The following is a 19,307-nucleotide window of genomic DNA, read 5'->3' as shown; positions in this document are numbered from 1 at the left end:
CGTGCTTATATTATATGAAGTAATTAATTGCTAACTCATAACATAAACTTTGATAGAAACTTTTCTTCTATTAATTTTAAGTAAAATGCAAATCTTAAAAAAATATAATATTTATTTATATAAATATGTATTATTTTTTAATCTGTTGAAACTAGACCATATTAAAAAAAGTCAGGTTTCTATTTGAAATTATTTAAAGTCTTTGTATTACACATGTAAATTCAGACGATCTTTTCAGCCATAAGAAGCTATATATTTCCATGAGAAACTGTACGTATCACATGATATCTTATTATACATGCACATTCATAAAGGCTCCTTACACAGTCATTCTCAAATACATCAGAAAGAAGTACACTGGTAAAAATTCTTTTTTTGTTCTCTAAATCACGGTATCCTTGATTTTCCAGCCATGTTATGTTCATGCTCCGAAATAAGTTTCATCTTCTTAGACGGTATAGTGCTGCTGGATGGTTTCGATGTCGAGCCCCTTGAGCTTCACGACTGATTCGACATGGCCCTTCAAAGTGTGCAGCTCCCGAAGCCTATATCAGGACAAAAACATGTTTTTGTTTCAAGTTACACTCTTCATTTACCGAGAAAATTTAATTAGGATTGGTCAGAACCAAAATTTGCATTTTACCTTGCAATCTCAGCTCTCCTTTTTGCTTGTTCTGCGATTTCCGACAGTTCTCTATAATTATTCTTCTCATGGAATACCTTAGAGGATTCTTGTGGTTGTAGTCCATGTAAAGTTCTCTGAGCCAGAGCCCATTGAGCTTCTCTCTCTTCTTTCCCATAATCTTTTTTAGTCGTAAAAGCAGTCTGTTTCATCGAAAAAGATTAGGAGAAATCGCTACGCGTTCGCTGCAAGAACAGGGAAGTTCAGCATACCTTGTTTTCATACAAGTTCTTCCAAGCATTCCCACTTAAGATGTAGCGAATAGCGAATTTGATGAAGTCTAGTGGCACGTAGAAGACCGCGCTATAAATCCAGATCACACCTGCCCATCCCCAGCCGCAGCCTTTTATTCTCGCAAAACTCCAGTTAGCATATACAGCTAGTAGAGTTGCAACCTACACAACACAAGTGACTCAATAACAGCACCTTATCTTCAATCGATTTCAAGCTTTAAGGGTCGAAAAAGAAGTGAAAATATATAATACCGCCTGGGCGATCACAAAAGCAGTCATCAGCAGGAGACCAGGGCGTTCAACAAAGGACCAGCTTCGTGATCTGGTAACGAATATGAGGGCCTGGCTAACGATACTCACTTGCAAGTAAAGAGCAGCCATCATTTCATTATCACTCTTTCTAATGTCTTTTACGCCAAACTTGTCCTGCATTTTGTATAATGGTCTGAGGAATCTTATTGAATTAATTACTTCTGCATACCTATAACAAATATATGGAGCAAACTTTACCGGGAAGAAGCTCGTGTTGTGCATCAACCAGAAGAATATAACAGTCATCATTGCAAGGTACCCTCCAAGTACTACGCCTGTGGCAAATATTTCTTTGAGTTTCCAGCTATCTGGTAACGGAGACGGCTTCACTCTATCCTTGGAAATTGTCATAATTGTACCTTAAAAAAGGGATCATACTCATTTAGTGATCGATCAGAAAAACATTTCCAGAAAGATTGCAGATAAATAATGAGATACCAAACTCTAACAGCTCGAATCTCACCATCGTTGAGAATGGCAATGATCAGAACCATGAAAGGAGAGAAATCGAACTTCCAAATCAAAGCAATAAGCATGAAGCCAAACTGTGAATGGAAACGAAAGAACATGAAAAAATGGACAAGAAATTGTGCCATCGAATGCCATTTTGAGACTGACTTTATGTTTTTGCAAATACAACAGTTAACTTACCACAATACGGATGGTGATGGAAACTGCATAAATCTGTGGGAGAAAAAAAGAATAAAGATATGAACATTTGCAATTTCGTGGACCAAAAAGTCTAGTTGTAAAAGATAACTAACAGTGTAATTCTTCATTCTCTGAAAAATAGCTCTACTTGTCAGCACGGCACTGATAATAACACTAAGCCCCGGTTCAGTCAACACGATATCAGAAGCACCTCTGGCTGCATCGGTAGCATCAGCAACAGCAATTCCAATGTCTGCTTTCTTTAGAGCCGGGGCATCGTTAACTCCATCTCCAGTCATTCCAACAATGTGCTTACTCTCTTGCAACTTCTTCACAATTTCGTATTTGTGTTCTGGTTGCCAACAAGAAACGTATGAATTTCCAGTTTCAGTATAAAGACTGCAAAAACTGAATACCGACATACCAGGGAAAACACCAGCAAATCCGTCAGCTTTCTCTATAAGTTCTTCCACGGGAAGGCCAACTATAGACTCGTCTTTGTGTTGGCCAAGTAAAGAAGCTGATGGATACATGTTAACTCCCATTCCAAGCCTACGCCCAGTCTCCTTAGCAATGGCAAGTTGATCACCTGGAATTCAATAACACATATATGAAAGGGGACGTTACACCAAATCGTCAAAGGTGGTGAAACATTTGCTTACCAGTAATCATTTTCACATTCACACCAAGATGCAAAGCTCTGCGGATCGTCTCTGCACTGTCGTGTCTGGGAGGATCGAATAGCGATAGAAGTCCAACAAATTGCCATGGAGAACCAGGACTTTCCTTCGATTTCTCTGGAACTTCCTAAGAACATAAAACATTTACCTCAGCAACGAATATTTTTATTATATATACTTAAAAAACTGTCAAAAGTTTCAATATAAACCTGTCTAGCAACAGCCAATGACCGAAGTCCACGTTCCGCAAATTTATTAATAACAGAGTGAACCTTTTTCTTGAAGTCTTCCTTGCAGTTACACAGAGTTAAAATCTGATTCAAATCAAGAGGAAAGTACATTATATATATAATCAGCGTATGTGGACTAAGAAGCAGTGAGTCAAGAAGATTGAAAATGAAAGGATACTTGTTCGGGGGCGCCTTTGCTAGCTCGATGCCAATTCCCATTTGAATCAATATAAGTCAAAGCCGTCCTCTTGTCCACAGGGTTGAAGGGAAAGAAATGCACCTCTCTGATGCCAGCTCTTGCCTAAAATCAAATGCAAGTCATATTAGTACACTGGTTATGCAGGAGCTTGATTTATTATGCGCTAAATGTGAAATTTAGATACCTCCTTGGGATCAGAAAGTGTGCCAACGATGGCACAATCAATAGCATCTTGATTTTCGGTTCTAGATGCCCTTGCAGCAAGAAGCAACACATGATCCGGATCTACTCCCTTCGTGAAGACCTCAATCAAGCTTTTGTCAACAGTCAGCTTATTGAGCGTTAGAGTGCCGGTTTTATCACTACACAGGACATCCATCCCGGCCAGTTCTTCAATGGCAGTCATTCTCTTTGTAATAGCACCTTGTTGTGACAGCTTGTGGGATCCAATAGCCATAGTCACAGACAAAACCGTAGGCATAGCAATTGGAATCCCTCCAATCAAAAGAACGAGCAGATTATCAATCCCCTGCCTATACGGCCTGTGCTGAATTGGGTACATGACGATTATCTCAGCAAGCATGCCAACAGCTATGGAGCAGATACAGAAGTTTCCTATTGCAGTGAGCACTTTCTGGAAGTGCCCAACTTGATGAGTACTGTCCACAAGATGTGCTGCCTTTCCAAAGAATGTGTGCACTCCGGTGGCGATGACGACTGCCTCAATCTCGCCTTGTTTGCAAGTCGAACCGGAGAAGATTTCATCATATGGATTCTTGGTGACCGGGAGCGACTCGCCAGTGAGGGCCGATTGATCAACTTTCAACGGGTCGCCTTCAAGAAGACGGGCATCGGCAGGGATTATATCTCCGAGTTTAATGCTTATAATGTCTCCAGGAACTAGAATGGCTGCTTCTTGTTCACTCCATCTGCCATCTCTGAGGACCTATTATCATCAAGCAACCATTACTAAGCGCAATTTTAATACTTTGGACTCGGAAGGATTTTGAACCTCAGACCTTGTAGTTCTAATTAATATACCTTAGTTTTGGGAGCAAGACCGGCCATGAGAGCTGCAGCAGCGTTTCCAGCGTTGTTTTCTTCGATGAAACTTATGGTTGAGTTGATAACGAGCAAACAAATAATGCCAACGAAGTCCTGCCAATCGGGGGGCTGTCCGTTGCCATTGGCGAGCACAATAGCCATCAGAGCTGCAGCTTCCATGACCCATGATAGGGGATTCCACATGAAACCAAGAAACTTGAGTATTTTGCTTTCCTGTGCAAACCAAAACCAGTATTAATCTCTCTATTTTTGCATGTGATCAAAATTAGGAAGTAATTCACCTTCTTTTCTTCCAACTTGTTGGGTCCAAAAATTTGAATCCTGTTGGCTCCTTCATCGGAACTCAATCCCTCACGGTCGCATTTCAGCTGCTCGAACACTTCCTCAATCGGAACTTTTTCCTGGTATAATCCCTTTTTCGTAAGTTTAATTTTTTATATTTAAAACTTTAGTTTTAGTTTAATAATCATGCTCTTCATATGATTTTTTTTTTTTTTAAGATTTTTGCTACAATATTATTTATAAGAAAATTCTTGTCTTAACCAATCTATGTTTTAAATAATAATAATAAAAAAAAGTGACGATTCATTTCTATCTTTTATTACATATTGGTCTCGACTATCGAATTTAAGATATTGGTACCGAATAAGCTATAATCATTGTATAATTTCAATTGAGCTTTAATATGTTATAGATTTTAAAATAGGACGTTTTGCCGTATCATACAAATTAGAAACATCTCGAATTGAACCTTTGTAAATGGAATTAAATATAGAAATATCGTATGCACATAAAAAAAGATGGATTAAGATATAAATAGATATGTTTTAAATATTATCACCAGATCAACAGTCTCATTTTTGATCTCTTCAAGATTAAGGCCTCCCATGTTGCACCACGTACGTACAGCGACTGTAGATCGATCAGCTCAAGCTTGAATGAACCAAAAAGAGAAAACGTACAAATTAATTAGATGCTTATTTGGTTTATATGGGATGGGATGGGATGAGATGAGATGATGATGCATGTAGTTTCAAATATCCCAGGGAAAAATAATGAATTGAGTTAGAAGGGTAAAGGCTTGATTGGTGTTTATATATACATATATTACCCTCCCTATGTTTCAAACCTAGCTAGCTAGCTACCTGCCTCAAGTGATGCCTTGATCATGCCTTCAATTTAACATTTTTATATTTGTTCGGTTCATATTCGACGCATGCATGCTTCTTCTATTAAAAAAAATATAGTTTTAAGAAGAAAGTTGACGAGTAGTTAACAATTTAGTAAATTGAATGCCTTCTCTCCCTCCTATTATTCAACTTCACAACCTCTGTCCTAATTATTTCGATAATTTTTTTTTAAAATTTTAATTACAATCAAAATTATATAGATTTCTATACTATTCTATTGATTAAGAATGAAAAATGGAGGGCTCGAAACGACGAATATTATGGAACAACATTATCAAACCAGCTGAATCAATGGTTATCTTAGCGTTACAACTCTTTACGGATTGGAGAGCGGTGCGAGGCATTGAAAGAATTCAGGATAGAACAAAACAGCAGGATGGGGAGAGAGTTACCTGGCAAAAACCACAAGCTCAAGCACTAATATACAACGTCGACGCATCAATACAGAATGGTTCAAGAAATATCAGGGTGGGATCAGAATGGTCCTTCGAGGCTCACAATAAGTAAAATTAAAAGCAAAAACGAGTTCTAACATCTAGCCATTGATATTGAATTTGAGAATTCAACTAACGATGCCACACAAACACTGAAAACAAAAATCTTCTAAACTTTTATACAATAGTACAGACGGTGCATTTTTGAATAAGTACATGTATGTCACTATTCATATATGTTCTCTAACCATATAGATAAACTCAAGATTTGACAAATTTTGATGATTTGTAACCCAGAAACAGTAAATCAAATATCAAGACATTTATCATCTTAATATAAATAATATTTTTGATTTATTTTCTATTAAAAATGATAAGTCTCTCATATTCATTTTAATGAAGACCATAATTAAATTATTATATGGACTTAAGTAAAATAATTGAACATTCTCAATCAATCATCATCCGAAGGTTAAAAAACAAATGCATGAATCATAATGATAATTTCTCTTATATTGAATATCTTTAATGTAACACATATATCATATTTCTTAAATAATTTTGATAAGTATAATTGGAAAATGTACTTTAAGATATATAAACATAAAAATTAAAAGCGTGCGATGGTGCGTAACTGGGCAACAAGCGGGTACATGATGCATAATTAATTTAATTAAAAGGGACTTATCTGCTGCCTCATGCATTAATTGACCTGCCGTCACTGTCCAAAATTAAAAAATTACATTTGTTTCATCTCGTTTTGTAAAATAGATAAATAAATAAAAGTTTATGCAAATAATCCTACAGCAACTGGCATACTTTAAACATGATTCATTCGATCACCAATAAGTATGTGGTAACGACACACACACACAACACACACACATATAATATAATATAATATAATATATATATATATATATATATATATATATATATATATATATATATTAATTGGTTTGACGCCATCAATTAATTCATTGAATGCCCGGAATTGGTCCTAACCCGACACCTAAATTGTGTAGTTTCACATACCACGATTCGATTACTTCACACACACACACACAGATATATAAAAGCATAACCATGAACTAAATCTTACGCATTTCTATCTTATCTTAAAAAATAAACTCTTTTTTTTAAAATTTTTTAAAAAAACTATTGAAAATTAGTCAACGTGTTGAATTATGGTAATTAAGCTACGTACATATGTTTGAATCAAAGTTTTGTAAGGTAGAGCAGCTAGTTGTATCTATGTGCCCCTGAGTTCAGGTAATACCTATACACAGTACGTGTTATTAGAAAATTTTCTTTTTGTTTTTGTACAACTTGGAAGTTAATTTTCTTGGCTCATAATTCACAAATAGTTTATTGCATGCGTTGACTCAACATATTTTTTTAAAAAAATTAATCTAGCTATCAATTATGTTGTAAACAATTAGAATTAGGTTTAATTTTTTTTTTTTACTTGTGGATGTCTTGGGAGAGTATAAACGGGTCATAATTAATTAAACACAAAAAAATTTGTGAGACGGATTGGATCATCAATGAAAAAAATATTATATTTATGTTAAACTTATTATTTATTATTATAAATACGATGCAAGAGACTTGTTACTAATTAAAATTTCAGCGTGCGTGTCTTGGCATGGATGCCTGCGCAAGCGTGCTTAGCAACATAACATTTATTATTAACAAATAATGTATATATTATGTTATTTATATTTACGACGTGGTAGGATTCACAACTATCCTTCGTTACTTGGATTAATAATGCAACAAACAGGATAATAAATAAAATCGTTAAAACAAAATATTTTGCAGATTTGACTCGAACCGGAAAATTAAGTTTGGTAGTTTTCTTTTGCTATATTAATGGTATCTGGTCATCTACCATTATAATGACGAAAATATATGCTTTTATCATTATAATTAAAATTATCCACAAATTCTCGATTAGGCTTATGTGAATAGGTTTGTTTTCTAAACACATTTCAAATTTACATCATCCATCTATCCATCCATCAGAAGGAAATTATGACCACAATTCCGTGAGGGGAAGGTTAGATGCGTGTCAACTTTTGTTTAGAGGCTGCTCGTCATATTTCTGCGATCATTGTTGGTTAAATAGGAATACGGTAGCCTTAAACTGCCTTAGGCGTATTAGCCTTTTGCTGCTTGCGGGTGTCGTGGTAAAAAAAAAATAGTTGCGCTAAGATATGTAGGAGGGTAATATTGCAACAACAGCAGGCCAAAAATTGAAACAACTAGTAAAACATACATACACATAACCTGATCGCCTGTACTAGGATTTATTTATTTTTTCTTCCTTCTTCCAAGTTCAGAAATACAGCCTCAAGCACAACACAAACATGATGTAAAACTAATCCTACTTGTATGATTCCTTTACTCTCTCTCCCAAATACTAGCAACCTTGAGATACTGAATCACAGAAAGCGTGTCTCTTCCAACAATTTCACATAAAACTCCATTAATCCTCTGATCCTGCCATTAGCTTAGGTGTTCCCACAAACGGACAGAAATTTAAGTTGGCTATGGCAGGTCTGACAATAGAGGTCAAGAATTTCCAGAATCGAGCCCCAAAAAGAATGTGTTAACTGTGCAGAAACTTCCTCATTTTAGTTCACTTCCTCCTCATCAGATGACAGAGCTTGCAAGAGAGAGTTCGTGAAGCTCCCCTAGCATCCACTCTTCCCCAGTTTGACCTCCAAGGACTATAACTCTCGTCCCCCCAACAACACACGTGCTATGTCCCCACACAAATCTTGGGGGTCTCCCCGGAACATTTAGGATCCTCCATGTTGGCTTCTCTTCCATTGGATCTAGTATATAGAGCTGGGATGCAGAGTGGAGGCCAGCCACCGAACCACCAAAAACAACAATCCTACCACCAGGAAGACTCAGAGCCACGTGATCTAGTCGAGGAGGAGGAGCGATGCCTCCAGGATTTCCAGAACCAGGCATGCCACTCCCAGTCACACTTCTCCAACACGGTTCTTCCTCACTTAAATCCATGGTGAACACATCACTTGATCGGAAACGAAGAGGGCCACTTTTGGCAAGACCACCAAACATCAATATTTTCCTGCCACCATAAACGGACAATGTGTGGCCCAATCTTGAAGGTGGAGCCCAAGTGACGGGTATCTCTCGCCATACAGGTCTTTCCAATGAAAGATCGAGCAAGAAGGTGTCGCTGAGAAGCACTCCAGAATCTGCACAACCACCAGAAACTATCAGTTTGGTCCCATCAAGGGTGCATGAGCTATGCCAAGATCTAGGAAGTGGAGGAGCCAAGCTGGATATTTCGCGCCATGTGGGATGTTTAGCATCCAAATCTAAAACAAAAACATCATTAAGTAAACCTTGTCTCCCACAACCACCGAACAGGACAAGATGAGAACCATTAACACAAGAAAGAGTGTGACCCCATCGCCCAGGAGGTGGAGAGCTGACTTTGAAATGTTGCCACTCTGGCTTGCAAGAGTTCAGGTCCAGCACGAAAGTATCATTCATGGGTTGCATGTTCACACCCTCTCCACCAAAAAGAACCACACGACTCCCAACCGCGCATGCACTGAAGTTGCAACGTGAGGGTTCGACAATGCCTCCAACAGTCAGTTTTCTCCAAGCTAACTCTTCAAGAGTGGTAAGTTCCCTTGCCAATCTTCCCCACCCTAGTCGTTTAGCACCAGAAACAGTTTCTAATACTTGAGTTGTTTCACTGCCCCATGCATTTTGACACACCAATCGCCATAGATCTTCATTCTTTGTCAGCTCATAAAATCCCCGACATACAGAGCCCACAGATGCAATATCCCTTGGTGTCAGCCGTGAAAGAATCTTTAGAGCAAAAACTTCATCACTTAACTCCATAATCCCACAAACACCACGGTTAATATTTCTGATTCCATCTGAAACTGCTCCATGAGAAGAAAATTTAAATCTTAACAGTTCAGACGCTCCAGCAGATTCCTTGGCTGACAACCCTGGAAGGGGACCCAAATCAAGATTTGCTTCTATAAAAACCTGTATGGCAATTATATGAGTTAAAGTTTCATCTTCGCCATATATAGGGGTCATATGCAATCTATTCATCATTGGCGATCCATCTTTTCTAAAATTTAACAACTCTCCTCGAAATTCCATCCCTAATTCAAGGCATCTTCGTATCTCAGCAACTACAGTGGGATCCACAAGAGGATGCCTTCTCTTAGCATATGGGCCTCGGCATTGCAAAAAACGACTGCAGAAAATCAATAGTCATAAATTTGCGAGGAATCATACCACAAGACCAGCATAAATTACAAATGATCCAATACACAGCTGTACTGATAGCACATAAAATTAGATGATCAAAAATTGGTGGCAGACATAACAACAGATTCAAACCAAAAGAAAAGAAACTACTGAAGACAACATGCCGACTCCAGAGATGAATAAACATCAACATTATGGAAATTTGAAGAGGTGATAACTGATGAGCACATTGGACATGATAGGTGGTAATTAAAAAAATGAAATAAAATAGCCAGTTTCAACATATTTCCAACAAAACTAGAGAATATGAGCCAATATAAGTGCTGTTACGCTACTCTCGTCGTATTCTTTGGTTGGCTAGTTCAACCCTTGAGAGCCAACACCCACAGGACCTAGTACAGATGGCCTTCATTCATCTAGTAATAATCTGTTATACATCTTCGTCCAACCTAAAAAGTAGCCATGTCCGGATCAAAAAATAAAAAGTGGCCAAGTCATCAACACTTGACCCAAATGTCCATCTGTTGCAAACGCGTTGGGATTAGCTTAAGCCCAAATAGAGAGCACAAACAAGTTGTCAGGAGGTAAAGACTTAGGAAGCTTGTGTAGCACTCCCCTTTACAGTAGCCAATGTGCGGGGCATAATTAAGAGCGCCAAGAATTTAAATTTCATCACTGTGAACTTAAAAATACTAGGAACCAATGCTATGAAACTAGGTAATCCTCCCCTTCCAACAGCGTTCTTCGACCATAATTTTTTTCAGCTTCACAGAAACCAACTATCCAATGCGGCAGCGGCGTAGTACTTCTTTGAAAAAATCCATAAATTTTTTAGTCATCCCATTTTTAACAAACTTCAATCCACCTTATGCAGACATCGCAAATCCAAAATATCAATCTATTATATAATCAAAGCTGCAGTCTAAACTATACTGACCACATCCCTCTATTGTTAAACAAGTAAAGATAAAAGGAAACGAAGAGAGCGCTGACCAGTTACGACCAAGAACTTCTTCCGCCAGGTACCCAGTAACCATCTCGAACCCAGAATTAACGTAAATGATAGGATTATCTGGCTCCAAAGCATCGGTAACAACAAATCCATAATTCGCAGGTTGCAACAGAGCGTCGACAGAGAACGGCAATTCCTCGCCACCGCTCTTCCGCAACAGAAACCCTAATCCTTCTTCAACCTCGTCCTCGTCCTCGTCCTCGTCCTCCCCGCTGCTCAGATCGGACTCCGAGTTGCTGTCCCACTCCATCGCAGCTTACCGCACAATTCAATACCCAACAATACAAGTCCCCATGATAATGACGATGATTAAATTGAACGAAAAATTGAAGTAAAAATCAAGAAAATTAATGTGTTCGACCGGTTTGAGTGTTTTGTATGGCTTTATGGTTTAGGTTCACCAAAAGATTGGTGAAATGGTATACGATTTGGCACCAAAGAAGAAAGCGCGAGCAAAAAAAAAATCTCCTTTTTGTTGGGCAATTAGTGATGGAAGGAAGATAAGGCTGCTTAAAATATTGTTTTGACTTGGGAATTCAATTTTAGCTTCACTCTTTTTTTTTTGGATTATATTATTTTTCTTTTTCTTTTTATTCTCATCTTAAGAGGTATAATTCAAATATATAAGTTCGTCCAAAATATAAAAACAATGTATTTAATTATTGTATTAAAATTTATATAGAGAAAATAAATATATAAATTATAACATTTAACCTGTTATGTGTGAAAAATCAAAATGAGTTAATATATGCTATATTCAGAGTGTTTTTTTTTCGATTTCAATATTATTAGATCAGTTGAGTTTTTATATTTTTATGAAAATTATGATATAAAGATTAATATTTAATCATGATGAGAATTAATTTAAGATGTAACACAGAATAATCCAATAAAAATAATACGGATCATATTTTAAAATTTCAAACAAAATTTCAAGGCTAATCAATAAACATTTTTCTCACAGGCTAGATGTGAATTTCCGAAAATAACCCAGCATTATCAGGCAATTACTCTCCTCACTTTCACTTGCTCGTAGCACAGGCAGCACGCTTCCAAAGCAAACCATCTACGCTAAGAACCACTTTTTTCCCAAGATTTTTACCAATTGTTTTCCTTCCAAGTGTCCAGTCCATTTAAGTTTTTTTTTTTGAAATTTAAAAATGCCAATCAAGAGTGAATCGTCGACTCCGCCGCCGAGAATCGCCAAGATCGGGCCATACACGGTGTTTGTGACTCCTCCAGCTACACCCAATGCCACCCCTAAACCGAATTCTCCTAGAAAACTCGAGCCGGTTGAGGACCCGATTCAGAAGCCGGTTCAGCCCCCAACGCCTCCCCCAGTTATGGCTCCTCCAGCGCAGTTCTACAACGAAAAGCCCTCTCATTTTGCTTTCATCTGGGATGCCGTTGCAAAAGTTCAAAACGGTGCCGTATTGATCTCCATGTTTTTTTTTAATTTAATTCTGAAATTTTATTAGTAACACTGTGGGGGGAAATCAGGATTTTGCAAATAGCATTTTTTTTCCCGTGTTTGTATTTGTAAAGATTTGGCAGTTGTGCGATAAAGATTGGCTTTTTAAATTTGTCTTTGCATAATTCTCGTTCAGCCCATGCGAGTCTAGACGAGCAAGTGGCGCATTGGTTTGGCTTGAACCAGTCGAAATATCAATGGGCATTAGATGATTACTATGAAACCAATGGAATGGTGAGATTTTCAGCAGTATTTTAGCTATAAATTTGCACCTTTGAGCTGACGATTAATCCTGTTAAACGTACAATTTTGTCTTTTCAAAAAGTGTCCACTGATTTTGATTCTTTCGCCTAATAATAGGAGCGCTACTGTGCTAGTTAAAGAATTGAATGTGTAGATGTTTTGTTGCGGTTGTATTAGTTTAACTTTCAATGGAAGTAAAGCTTTATGGTTTTGTTTGTCTTGCCGTCTATGATCGTGCTTGAACTAACTACTGTATGCTTTGTTGGTATATATGTGGATGAAAAATTAGGCTACAGTACTTTCAAGCTGAAATTAGATTGTATCCTGATGCCTATGTTTCTAGCTGAAATTTGAATGGAAGCAGGTCGGAGGTGATCATTTCAATAAGGTTTTTGGCATGGCTACTGATTTATCTAATTCTCTCTGTTCATCTCATACTATGCTCTATAATCTTGGCAAACATTATGAGATAGAAACTTATAGTTTCCAAAGACAAGATTTTATGAGTTTGCAAGTTCTATAAGAAGGAAAAAGATACCCGTATTTTTTTAGCGCTCTATAGAAATCCGTTAGTTTGCCTTTGTATGCAGTACAGTCAACACACACTGCTCTTGATAACAAATTGAATTTTTTTATGAATTCTTGTTCTTACTTCAACTTATATGTTGAAAAATTATTGTAGAATATAGAGCAGATAAGATGTCTAAAATAAACAGGGTAGACATTCCCTTTGGTCCTTCAAATGAAAGTTAATAATCTGACAGATTTTTCTTGTTTCGATGATGCTACCAAGTTGAGATTCCATATCAGACCTGCAAAAATAAATCTGCAGTTTGAGAATTTCAGCAGAACATTTTAGGAGGGGAAATGGATATATCTCATGCTGCTAATTTAGAGTTGAGATGGTGTGGTAAAAGTTGCATCTGGGTGATGAACTGAAAAGTGCAATACTGATTTTTGAATCTTGGATACACTGCTGTGCTTGGTGATGATTGCATTATCTTACTGGAGTGGACTATTGGACACAATCATTGAATTGCTACTTCGGTATTTCCAAAATATAACTTCTCAGATTTCATGGTGCTTCCTGTTTGGACAAGTAGGCACTAGTTGCTCCTCACAGGCTAGAGATGCAGCAGTTCATATTTGTTATCTGATTTGTAGTTTTTTTTCTTTGTAAGAAATGCCTTTTTTTACCTGAGGCGATTTTATTAATGAACTGAAAGAAGCAAGTTTAATCCACTAGGATTTTTTTCTATTGAAATATTCTACACATAGGAAGAAGCGCAAGTTCCAGATTTGTGGCCTGTATTGGAGTTAAAGCCCGATCAGAGTTTATGTTCTGTGTTCATCAGGGATTCTCTCCAAGGTTTAACGGGAATTTGTTGTCATACGAATTTTGACTTTAGATTTAAACATTACTGTGTTCTAATAATGTTAATTTGCGACCTGATCATCCACGTAATTGATTGATCTAATGTATGTGAATATCTTCACTGCAGAATCAAACAGAGTTGAAAACACAGACTAAACCTGGAAAATTAGAGAATGTATAAAATGCCTGTGAGCGGGTAAGATAGTTCAGCTGTCTGTTTATCTTGTCATTTGCCTTTTGGAATTTGGGCAGACCTTTAACACGGTAAAATTTTCAGGTTCAGATGAATGGAGGACAATGCCTGCAAAAACTCTCTATGCATATCCCTTTTCTACATCGAGAACAGGATATCGCTCTCTCGTTGTTGAAGATGGGGTTGGGTGGGGATGGGGCCGTTTTCTTCTTGTGCACTACTGTTACTATTAAGTGTTTTTAGCTGTTATTATGATACATGGGCTATAACGTTGTAGTGTATGCTATTACCATGTCAGTACGTACATGTGGCAGAGCGAACTCCCTTTAGAGTTGCAACCTTCATTCAACATGTATCAACCAACTGTTTTGTTCTCATGCCTTCATTATGTTGTTTCGTCAATATTAATCAAATATTTTGATCGAATTGTTTGGCCTTCCCTACAAAGTAGTAAATTGCACTGTATATTTCATTTTATTTTGGTGCAACTTGAGGAAATGGAAATGAAACCATGTTTACTGTTCGAAAACATCAAATAATTAAAGAACGTATATTTGATACCAGATAAAAATCTGCATTGAATTCCATATTGAGTTTCAATAAAAATCAGCAAGAACTGAAGTCCTCGGCGTTTTTCAAGGCAAATATCTAGGAAAGAAAAACAAGACCTCATCCTACATAATTTTACTCGGTGTAATTTCATCATTATTGTCGCTACAATGTAAAGAAAGCATCCCATGGGTGTACTGCTTTCTCACCTCTCTGTACTTCTGAAGCAGCATCTTGTACCGTGCTTCAATGTCGTTAAACTCAACTTCCTTGCAAAAATTCGACATGACTTGCATGAAAACTTCTTCCGCTACAAGCCAGTGCTGACTAGAAAAATCCAACAGGTACGTGCCATCCACTGATAAAATACTCAAATTGCTCGAGTTTTCTATTTCTTCTTCCACTGCAAGATGTCTCATCCATCGCAGGTGTCCGAGAGGATCTTCATTTTCTTTCAAAGCTGCTTCTATATGTTTTAGGATGTCGGAAAACTTTGATTCATTCGAGATCCTATTGACCAAGAAATCGAAAATTGTCCTCCAGTTATTGTTGAACCTATCCTCTGTTAATGATGATGCACCGACCAAACAAGCCTTCCGAAACATTGGATCACTGTTGCCAATGAGATTTATCGCAACATGCAGGAGCTTCACAGATACAGTGAGAAGATTTTGTGGCATGGAATCAAGTGACATGTATGGTAACCTTTTCTGTTTATTGTACCAAGAATAGACCGCAATGTGCATAAAACCTTCCCACCTGTCACGAAATCATAATTTGTATTTTTCACGTAAATAACATGAAAGAAAGAGATGCGTGTATGGTTTCTGAGGTGGAAAAGACAATCTAGTATGCTGTTGGTTCACAAGTTTTCACAAAACTCCTGTTTTCACACCAAAGTTGGAGAAAAATACTTACTCAAACGGAGGTTCAATCTCAATAGCCAGAGTCAAATGTAAGGAGAATTCAATAGGATTATTGAATTCCTCATCTTTAAGGGTCCGAGCTTCATGAGGAAATCCTCTGGGGATATATAAAACATCACCTTCTTTCAGCAAAAATTGTTGGCACACATCAGTTATTTGGCTTTCGGTCTGTAAATCGTGTGGGATGTCTAAAGGTTCATATAAACGAGGTAATTGGAGATCCAACCGAGGAAAAATTGTCCATTTTTTGACACCAATAAGTTGACATACAAAAACACAATGGTCGTCACTGTGACGAACCAAACCTTGGGAATTATTAGGTGTTAAGTACAAATTTACACCAGCTGACGGCTGGCCAAAGAGAGAAGCTAACCCATCTGCAATAGAAGCAATAGTTTGAAAATGTAACTCCATGCCACGTAGAGCAATTGAGTAACCGTCCAAAAATGCATCTTCAAATTTCAATATATCATCAATATTGAGGATATGACGACCCACGGAGATACCGGGCCCCGAATGCTCCTGAAAATAGTGCAACTCTCTTTTTCTGCATGATGATTTTACAACACGTACATCTTGGTTGTAAACCAGAGGGCAACCAAGTTGATATCTTACATCCTCCATCACCTGTAGGATATCCAGTTCATCGGATGCTGTTGGCGGACAAGAGGTGAATCGATTTAGTATTGTTGGAAGAAAGCTTGGTATTGCCTCTTTTGGACCAAGAAACTGAATAAATGGACTGAAAATACCATCCTCGTTAGCTGAAGCCAGTGCAGAATTCCGAACGAGCATAGGAGACACCTCCCAGATGTTTGATATAAATAGTTCAAAAGTAGTTTCTCCCAATCCAAATATGCTTTCCATTATCATATCAAAAGCTACTGGTTCAAGGTTCAGTCGAGAAGTAATGGTGAGCCTAAAAATACTTTCAGCCAATTTATTTGTTGCGATGTTAAATATGTAGAAATCTTTTCCCAAATCACCTTTAGAGGAAGAGATAGAAAACCTCTGTTTATTTACTATTCCCCACAAACTTTTCAAATGGACCAAATACAATTCCGATAGCTCTGTTGGTATAGCTCTTAGCTGCTCCATCGTGCAGGTGTTGATAAGAGTGGTAGCAACATGAAAAATTGAAGCTGAATACTCATCATCCTCAAATGCTATCACATCAGCGGAGGCAGAAACCATGGGAGCATAATGTTTATTTGCCTGAATTGAGCAAAGGCTAATGGACATTTAGTCAGAGTAAAAAATTTGAAGCCAAATTTTCCGATTTTGATAATAAGATTCTAAATTGCACGTACAATTAAAGGACTAAACGATATGCAAAAGTTTTAGTCAGATAAGAGACTGAGTTCCTAAGATTTTCGTCAGTTCTTTCATTTACTGACTGGACATGATCTGTGCTACTTTCCTTTAAATACGTGACTTAGGTGTGCAATTTAACATTTTAATGGTGCATCGTTGCCTATACAGCAAAATTTTCTAGTTCTACCATCCTCTTTAACATATAGATGAAGAATTACAAACTTATTGGCATGTAGGATGACATAACTGAACATCTTTGAAAGTGAAGTTTCATAACCAGCCCTTCGATCGAACTATTACTCAAACTTCAAGCAGAATACTATCAGCCTATGCTACAATCATCCACAGGCCTTCTACCAAAGAGTATAAAAGAAACCAAAAACTAAGAATCGGCGCAGAGAAGGCTTCACATTTTCCACTGATAAAGAAGTTCTCTTCATAATTAAGGTCAAAGAAAGATGCTCACATAAGCTTCTCAATGGCAGAGAACTGAAGCAGCCTTTGACGTCCAACCGATGCTGTAGCCAAATCCAGCATAGCATTGCAAGCAACCATCGAAATTTTCCTCATTGGACTTCGTAACAGTGAGATCAAGCTCTTTATAATTTCATCTTCCAGAGCAATTTTTTCATTCATCTCAAACGATGATAGGGAGGCAGCCCCAACAATCTCGGCGCTTTTGCACACAATTTCAACACAACTGTTCCAAAAAAAAAAAAAGACACGAAAGAAAAAATAAAAGAGTGGCAACTTGGCAAAACAAACAACCCTAGAATGCTTTAATAAAACTACCCTAACCATTACTTGGATTTAAGGAGCGCTGGAATCAAGGAGAGAACAGGTGCGAACAGGAAATGCGGAAGTGAAAGCATAATATGGTTCAAGCATTTCTTTACGAGGGCTTGGTTGTTGCGAGATTTGGAGAGAATGGCTGCCAAAAGTAAAGGAAAAAGCGTATGGGACTGCGGATATTGTAGCTGTTTTCGCCTCTTCTTTCTTCCATTTTTGCAAATAATCGCCATTTTCTTCTTCTGCTGCTGCTCTTCCATATTGTTATTAAATTATTCTCCCCTGTCCTTTAAAATCGGAAGAGCCATGCGTTTTCTAGTGTTGCCGTTGACGCCCCCCCTATCATCTCATACTTTTTGCAACAGAAAACAAGGCTATGTGAAGCCGAGGAAAAGTTGAATATCAGGATGTTGAAGCGTAGAATTAAGAATAAAAAGTTGAAACTTTCCACAACTTCCCAGTTCTCAGCTGTGTCCTGTTTCCTTTCGTTGTGTCCTGTTTGGGGAAATAAACAGGAAATCAAACGACCCAAACCCTTTTGTTCGTTGATGATAAATTTTTGGAATGGATCACGAACTTTAAATAATTATCGTCAATTTGTAAATGAATTTAGACATATAATTTTTTCAAAAATTATTTAATAACAAATATTATTACATAGTTTATCTATCATTTTAAACAATTATGATTTAGTTTCTTCAATCATTTTCTTATATGATTTACAAATCTTTCAGTATCTTTTTCATCTTTTTCCATGCTTCTTTCTTCGATTAAATTCAGCAATTCTAACATCATATCTAATATTCATGTAAAACGTCCACTATTCGTTTTCCTTAAAAAATACTAAATTTTTTTTCTCTTTAATCTCGGCCGAATTGAAATATATATATATATATATATATATATATATATATATATATATATATATACTTTAAAATATAAGTTGCACCATTTTAAAAATAAAACAACTAACTATATTAGATAATCAAAGAAATAGTTTAAGAAGATGAAATCGTCAAACGTTTTCAACTTCTAGATCTCAACTTTTAAAAATAAAACAACCAACTATATCTCTCAAGATCCTAGAGACCTAGCCTAGCCCAGCTGTAATCACCCTGGCCGAGCCCCGATCGCTTGCACACAACAGCACCTCCGCGCCTTAGCTTGGGAGGAGTCCTAGATTGCTATGACTCATTGGCAGCCTCGAAAAAGATATAATAAAAAAATCTAAATTATAATTTTTTATAAAGGGTATTTATTCCTGTAAATGAATCAAGAAATAGATTGATACATGAATTGGGAATAGAGACGTGAATTAAATATTTTCAAAACATGAATTAAAGGATAAAATGAAAGGGCATGAGTAATGTAGAATGGAGTAAATCCAACGTAATCTGCATGATCCCGTGAAATAAATGAGTGTGATTTTGTGACAATAAAGGTAATTTTATATATCCTCCTTCCTTTTAAACAATAAA

The 19,307-nt window shown here is 37.0% G+C and overlaps 4 protein-coding genes across 9 annotated transcripts; 1 reads left to right on the top strand and 3 right to left on the bottom strand.

Annotated features, from left to right (window-relative positions):
- Nucleotides 1-255: 255 nt before the first annotated feature.
- On the bottom strand, nucleotides 256-5,101 carry LOC140815671 (plasma membrane ATPase 4-like). Of its 4 annotated transcripts, none has more exons than XM_073174757.1 (16): nucleotides 4,894-5,101; nucleotides 4,334-4,453; nucleotides 4,029-4,265; nucleotides 3,172-3,933; nucleotides 2,967-3,089; nucleotides 2,768-2,872; nucleotides 2,541-2,685; nucleotides 2,303-2,467; nucleotides 1,992-2,230; nucleotides 1,879-1,911; nucleotides 1,691-1,772; nucleotides 1,426-1,586; nucleotides 1,168-1,341; nucleotides 895-1,077; nucleotides 644-825; nucleotides 256-545 (listed from the first exon to the last, which is right to left on the bottom strand). In XM_073174757.1, the coding sequence occupies exons 1-16, from the start codon at nucleotides 4,939-4,941 to the stop codon at nucleotides 449-451; spliced, it is 2,856 nt and encodes a 951-aa protein (XP_073030858.1). In that variant the 5' UTR covers nucleotides 4,942-5,101; the 3' UTR covers nucleotides 256-448. The 4 variants fall into 4 exon arrangements, with proteins under 4 accessions (XP_073030858.1, XP_073030847.1, XP_073030851.1 ...); XM_073174746.1 differs by having other exon boundaries at nucleotides 1,168-1,586; nucleotides 4,894-4,987; nucleotides 5,036-5,098; XM_073174750.1 differs by having other exon boundaries at nucleotides 1,992-2,467.
- Nucleotides 5,102-7,897: 2,796 nt separating this feature from the next.
- LOC140815663 (adagio protein 1-like) lies at nucleotides 7,898-11,469 on the bottom strand. The gene is made up of 2 exons (XM_073174739.1): nucleotides 10,951-11,469; nucleotides 7,898-9,943 (listed from the first exon to the last, which is right to left on the bottom strand). Exons 1-2 carry the CDS (start codon nucleotides 11,217-11,219, stop codon nucleotides 8,335-8,337), a joined length of 1,878 nt encoding a protein of 625 aa, XP_073030840.1. The 5' UTR covers nucleotides 11,220-11,469; the 3' UTR covers nucleotides 7,898-8,334.
- A 450-nt stretch (nucleotides 11,470-11,919) lies between these two features.
- On the top strand, nucleotides 11,920-14,677 carry LOC140815651 (uncharacterized). 2 transcript variants are annotated; one of them, XM_073174726.1, is made up of 5 exons: nucleotides 11,920-12,394; nucleotides 12,577-12,674; nucleotides 13,962-14,052; nucleotides 14,186-14,254; nucleotides 14,336-14,677. In XM_073174726.1, the coding sequence occupies exons 1-4, from the start codon at nucleotides 12,130-12,132 to the stop codon at nucleotides 14,212-14,214; spliced, it is 483 nt and encodes a 160-aa protein (XP_073030827.1). In that variant the 5' UTR covers nucleotides 11,920-12,129; the 3' UTR covers nucleotides 14,215-14,254; nucleotides 14,336-14,677. The 2 variants fall into 2 exon arrangements, with proteins under 2 accessions (XP_073030827.1, XP_073030831.1); XM_073174730.1 differs by lacking the exon at nucleotides 13,962-14,052 and having other exon boundaries at nucleotides 11,928-12,394.
- A 63-nt stretch (nucleotides 14,678-14,740) lies between these two features.
- LOC140815643 (uncharacterized) lies at nucleotides 14,741-18,320 on the bottom strand. 2 transcript variants are annotated; one of them, XM_073174723.1, is made up of 4 exons: nucleotides 17,839-17,986; nucleotides 17,507-17,740; nucleotides 15,719-16,957; nucleotides 14,741-15,559 (listed from the first exon to the last, which is right to left on the bottom strand). In XM_073174723.1, exons 2-4 carry the CDS (start codon nucleotides 17,674-17,676, stop codon nucleotides 14,926-14,928), a joined length of 2,043 nt encoding a protein of 680 aa, XP_073030824.1. In that variant the 5' UTR covers nucleotides 17,677-17,740; nucleotides 17,839-17,986; the 3' UTR covers nucleotides 14,741-14,925. The 2 variants fall into 2 exon arrangements, with proteins under 2 accessions (XP_073030824.1, XP_073030820.1); XM_073174719.1 differs by having other exon boundaries at nucleotides 14,742-15,559; nucleotides 17,845-18,320.
- Between the last annotated feature and the right edge of the window lie 987 nt (nucleotides 18,321-19,307).

The sequence above is a fragment of the Primulina eburnea genome, chromosome 2 (genome assembly GCF_022965805.1).
Source record: "Primulina eburnea isolate SZY01 chromosome 2, ASM2296580v1, whole genome shotgun sequence".
NCBI lineage: Eukaryota > Viridiplantae > Streptophyta > Magnoliopsida > Lamiales > Gesneriaceae > Primulina > Primulina eburnea.
The sequence above is the reverse complement of the archived record's forward strand: the minus strand, read 5'-3'. Positions and strand labels throughout refer to the sequence as shown.

Excerpts from the sequence above, each read along its gene's own strand:
- LOC140815671 (XM_073174743.1), bottom strand. The coding sequence starts at position 4,941 with ATGGGAGGCCTTAATCTTGAAGAGATCAAAAATGAGACTGTTGATCTG. Across the intron at positions 3,934-4,028 it reads GTCTTGCTCCCAAAACTAAG|GTCCTCAGAGATGGCAGATG; the intron begins GTATATTAATTA and ends TGATGATAATAG. Across the intron at positions 546-643 it reads AGGAGAGCTGAGATTGCAAG|GCTTCGGGAGCTGCACACTT; the intron begins GTAAAATGCAAA and ends GTCCTGATATAG.
- LOC140815663 (XM_073174739.1), bottom strand. The coding sequence starts at position 11,219 with ATGGAGTGGGACAGCAACTCGGAGTCCGATCTGAGCAGCGGGGAGGAC. Across the intron at positions 9,944-10,950 it reads GAAGTTCTTGGTCGTAACTG|TCGTTTTTTGCAATGCCGAG; the intron begins GTCAGCGCTCTC and ends GATTTTCTGCAG.
- LOC140815651 (XM_073174726.1), top strand. The coding sequence starts at position 12,130 with ATGCCAATCAAGAGTGAATCGTCGACTCCGCCGCCGAGAATCGCCAAG. Across the intron at positions 12,395-12,576 it reads CGTTGCAAAAGTTCAAAACG|CCCATGCGAGTCTAGACGAG; the intron begins GTGCCGTATTGA and ends ATTCTCGTTCAG. Across the intron at positions 14,053-14,185 it reads CATCAGGGATTCTCTCCAAG|AATCAAACAGAGTTGAAAAC; the intron begins GTTTAACGGGAA and ends TCTTCACTGCAG.
- LOC140815643 (XM_073174719.1), bottom strand. The coding sequence starts at position 18,089 with ATGGAAGAGCAGCAGCAGAAGAAGAAAATGGCGATTATTTGCAAAAAT. Across the intron at positions 17,741-17,844 it reads CCAGCGCTCCTTAAATCCAA|TTGTGTTGAAATTGTGTGCA; the intron begins GTAATGGTTAGG and ends TTTTTGGAACAG. Across the intron at positions 15,560-15,718 it reads GAGATTGAACCTCCGTTTGA|GTGGGAAGGTTTTATGCACA; the intron begins GTAAGTATTTTT and ends ATTTCGTGACAG.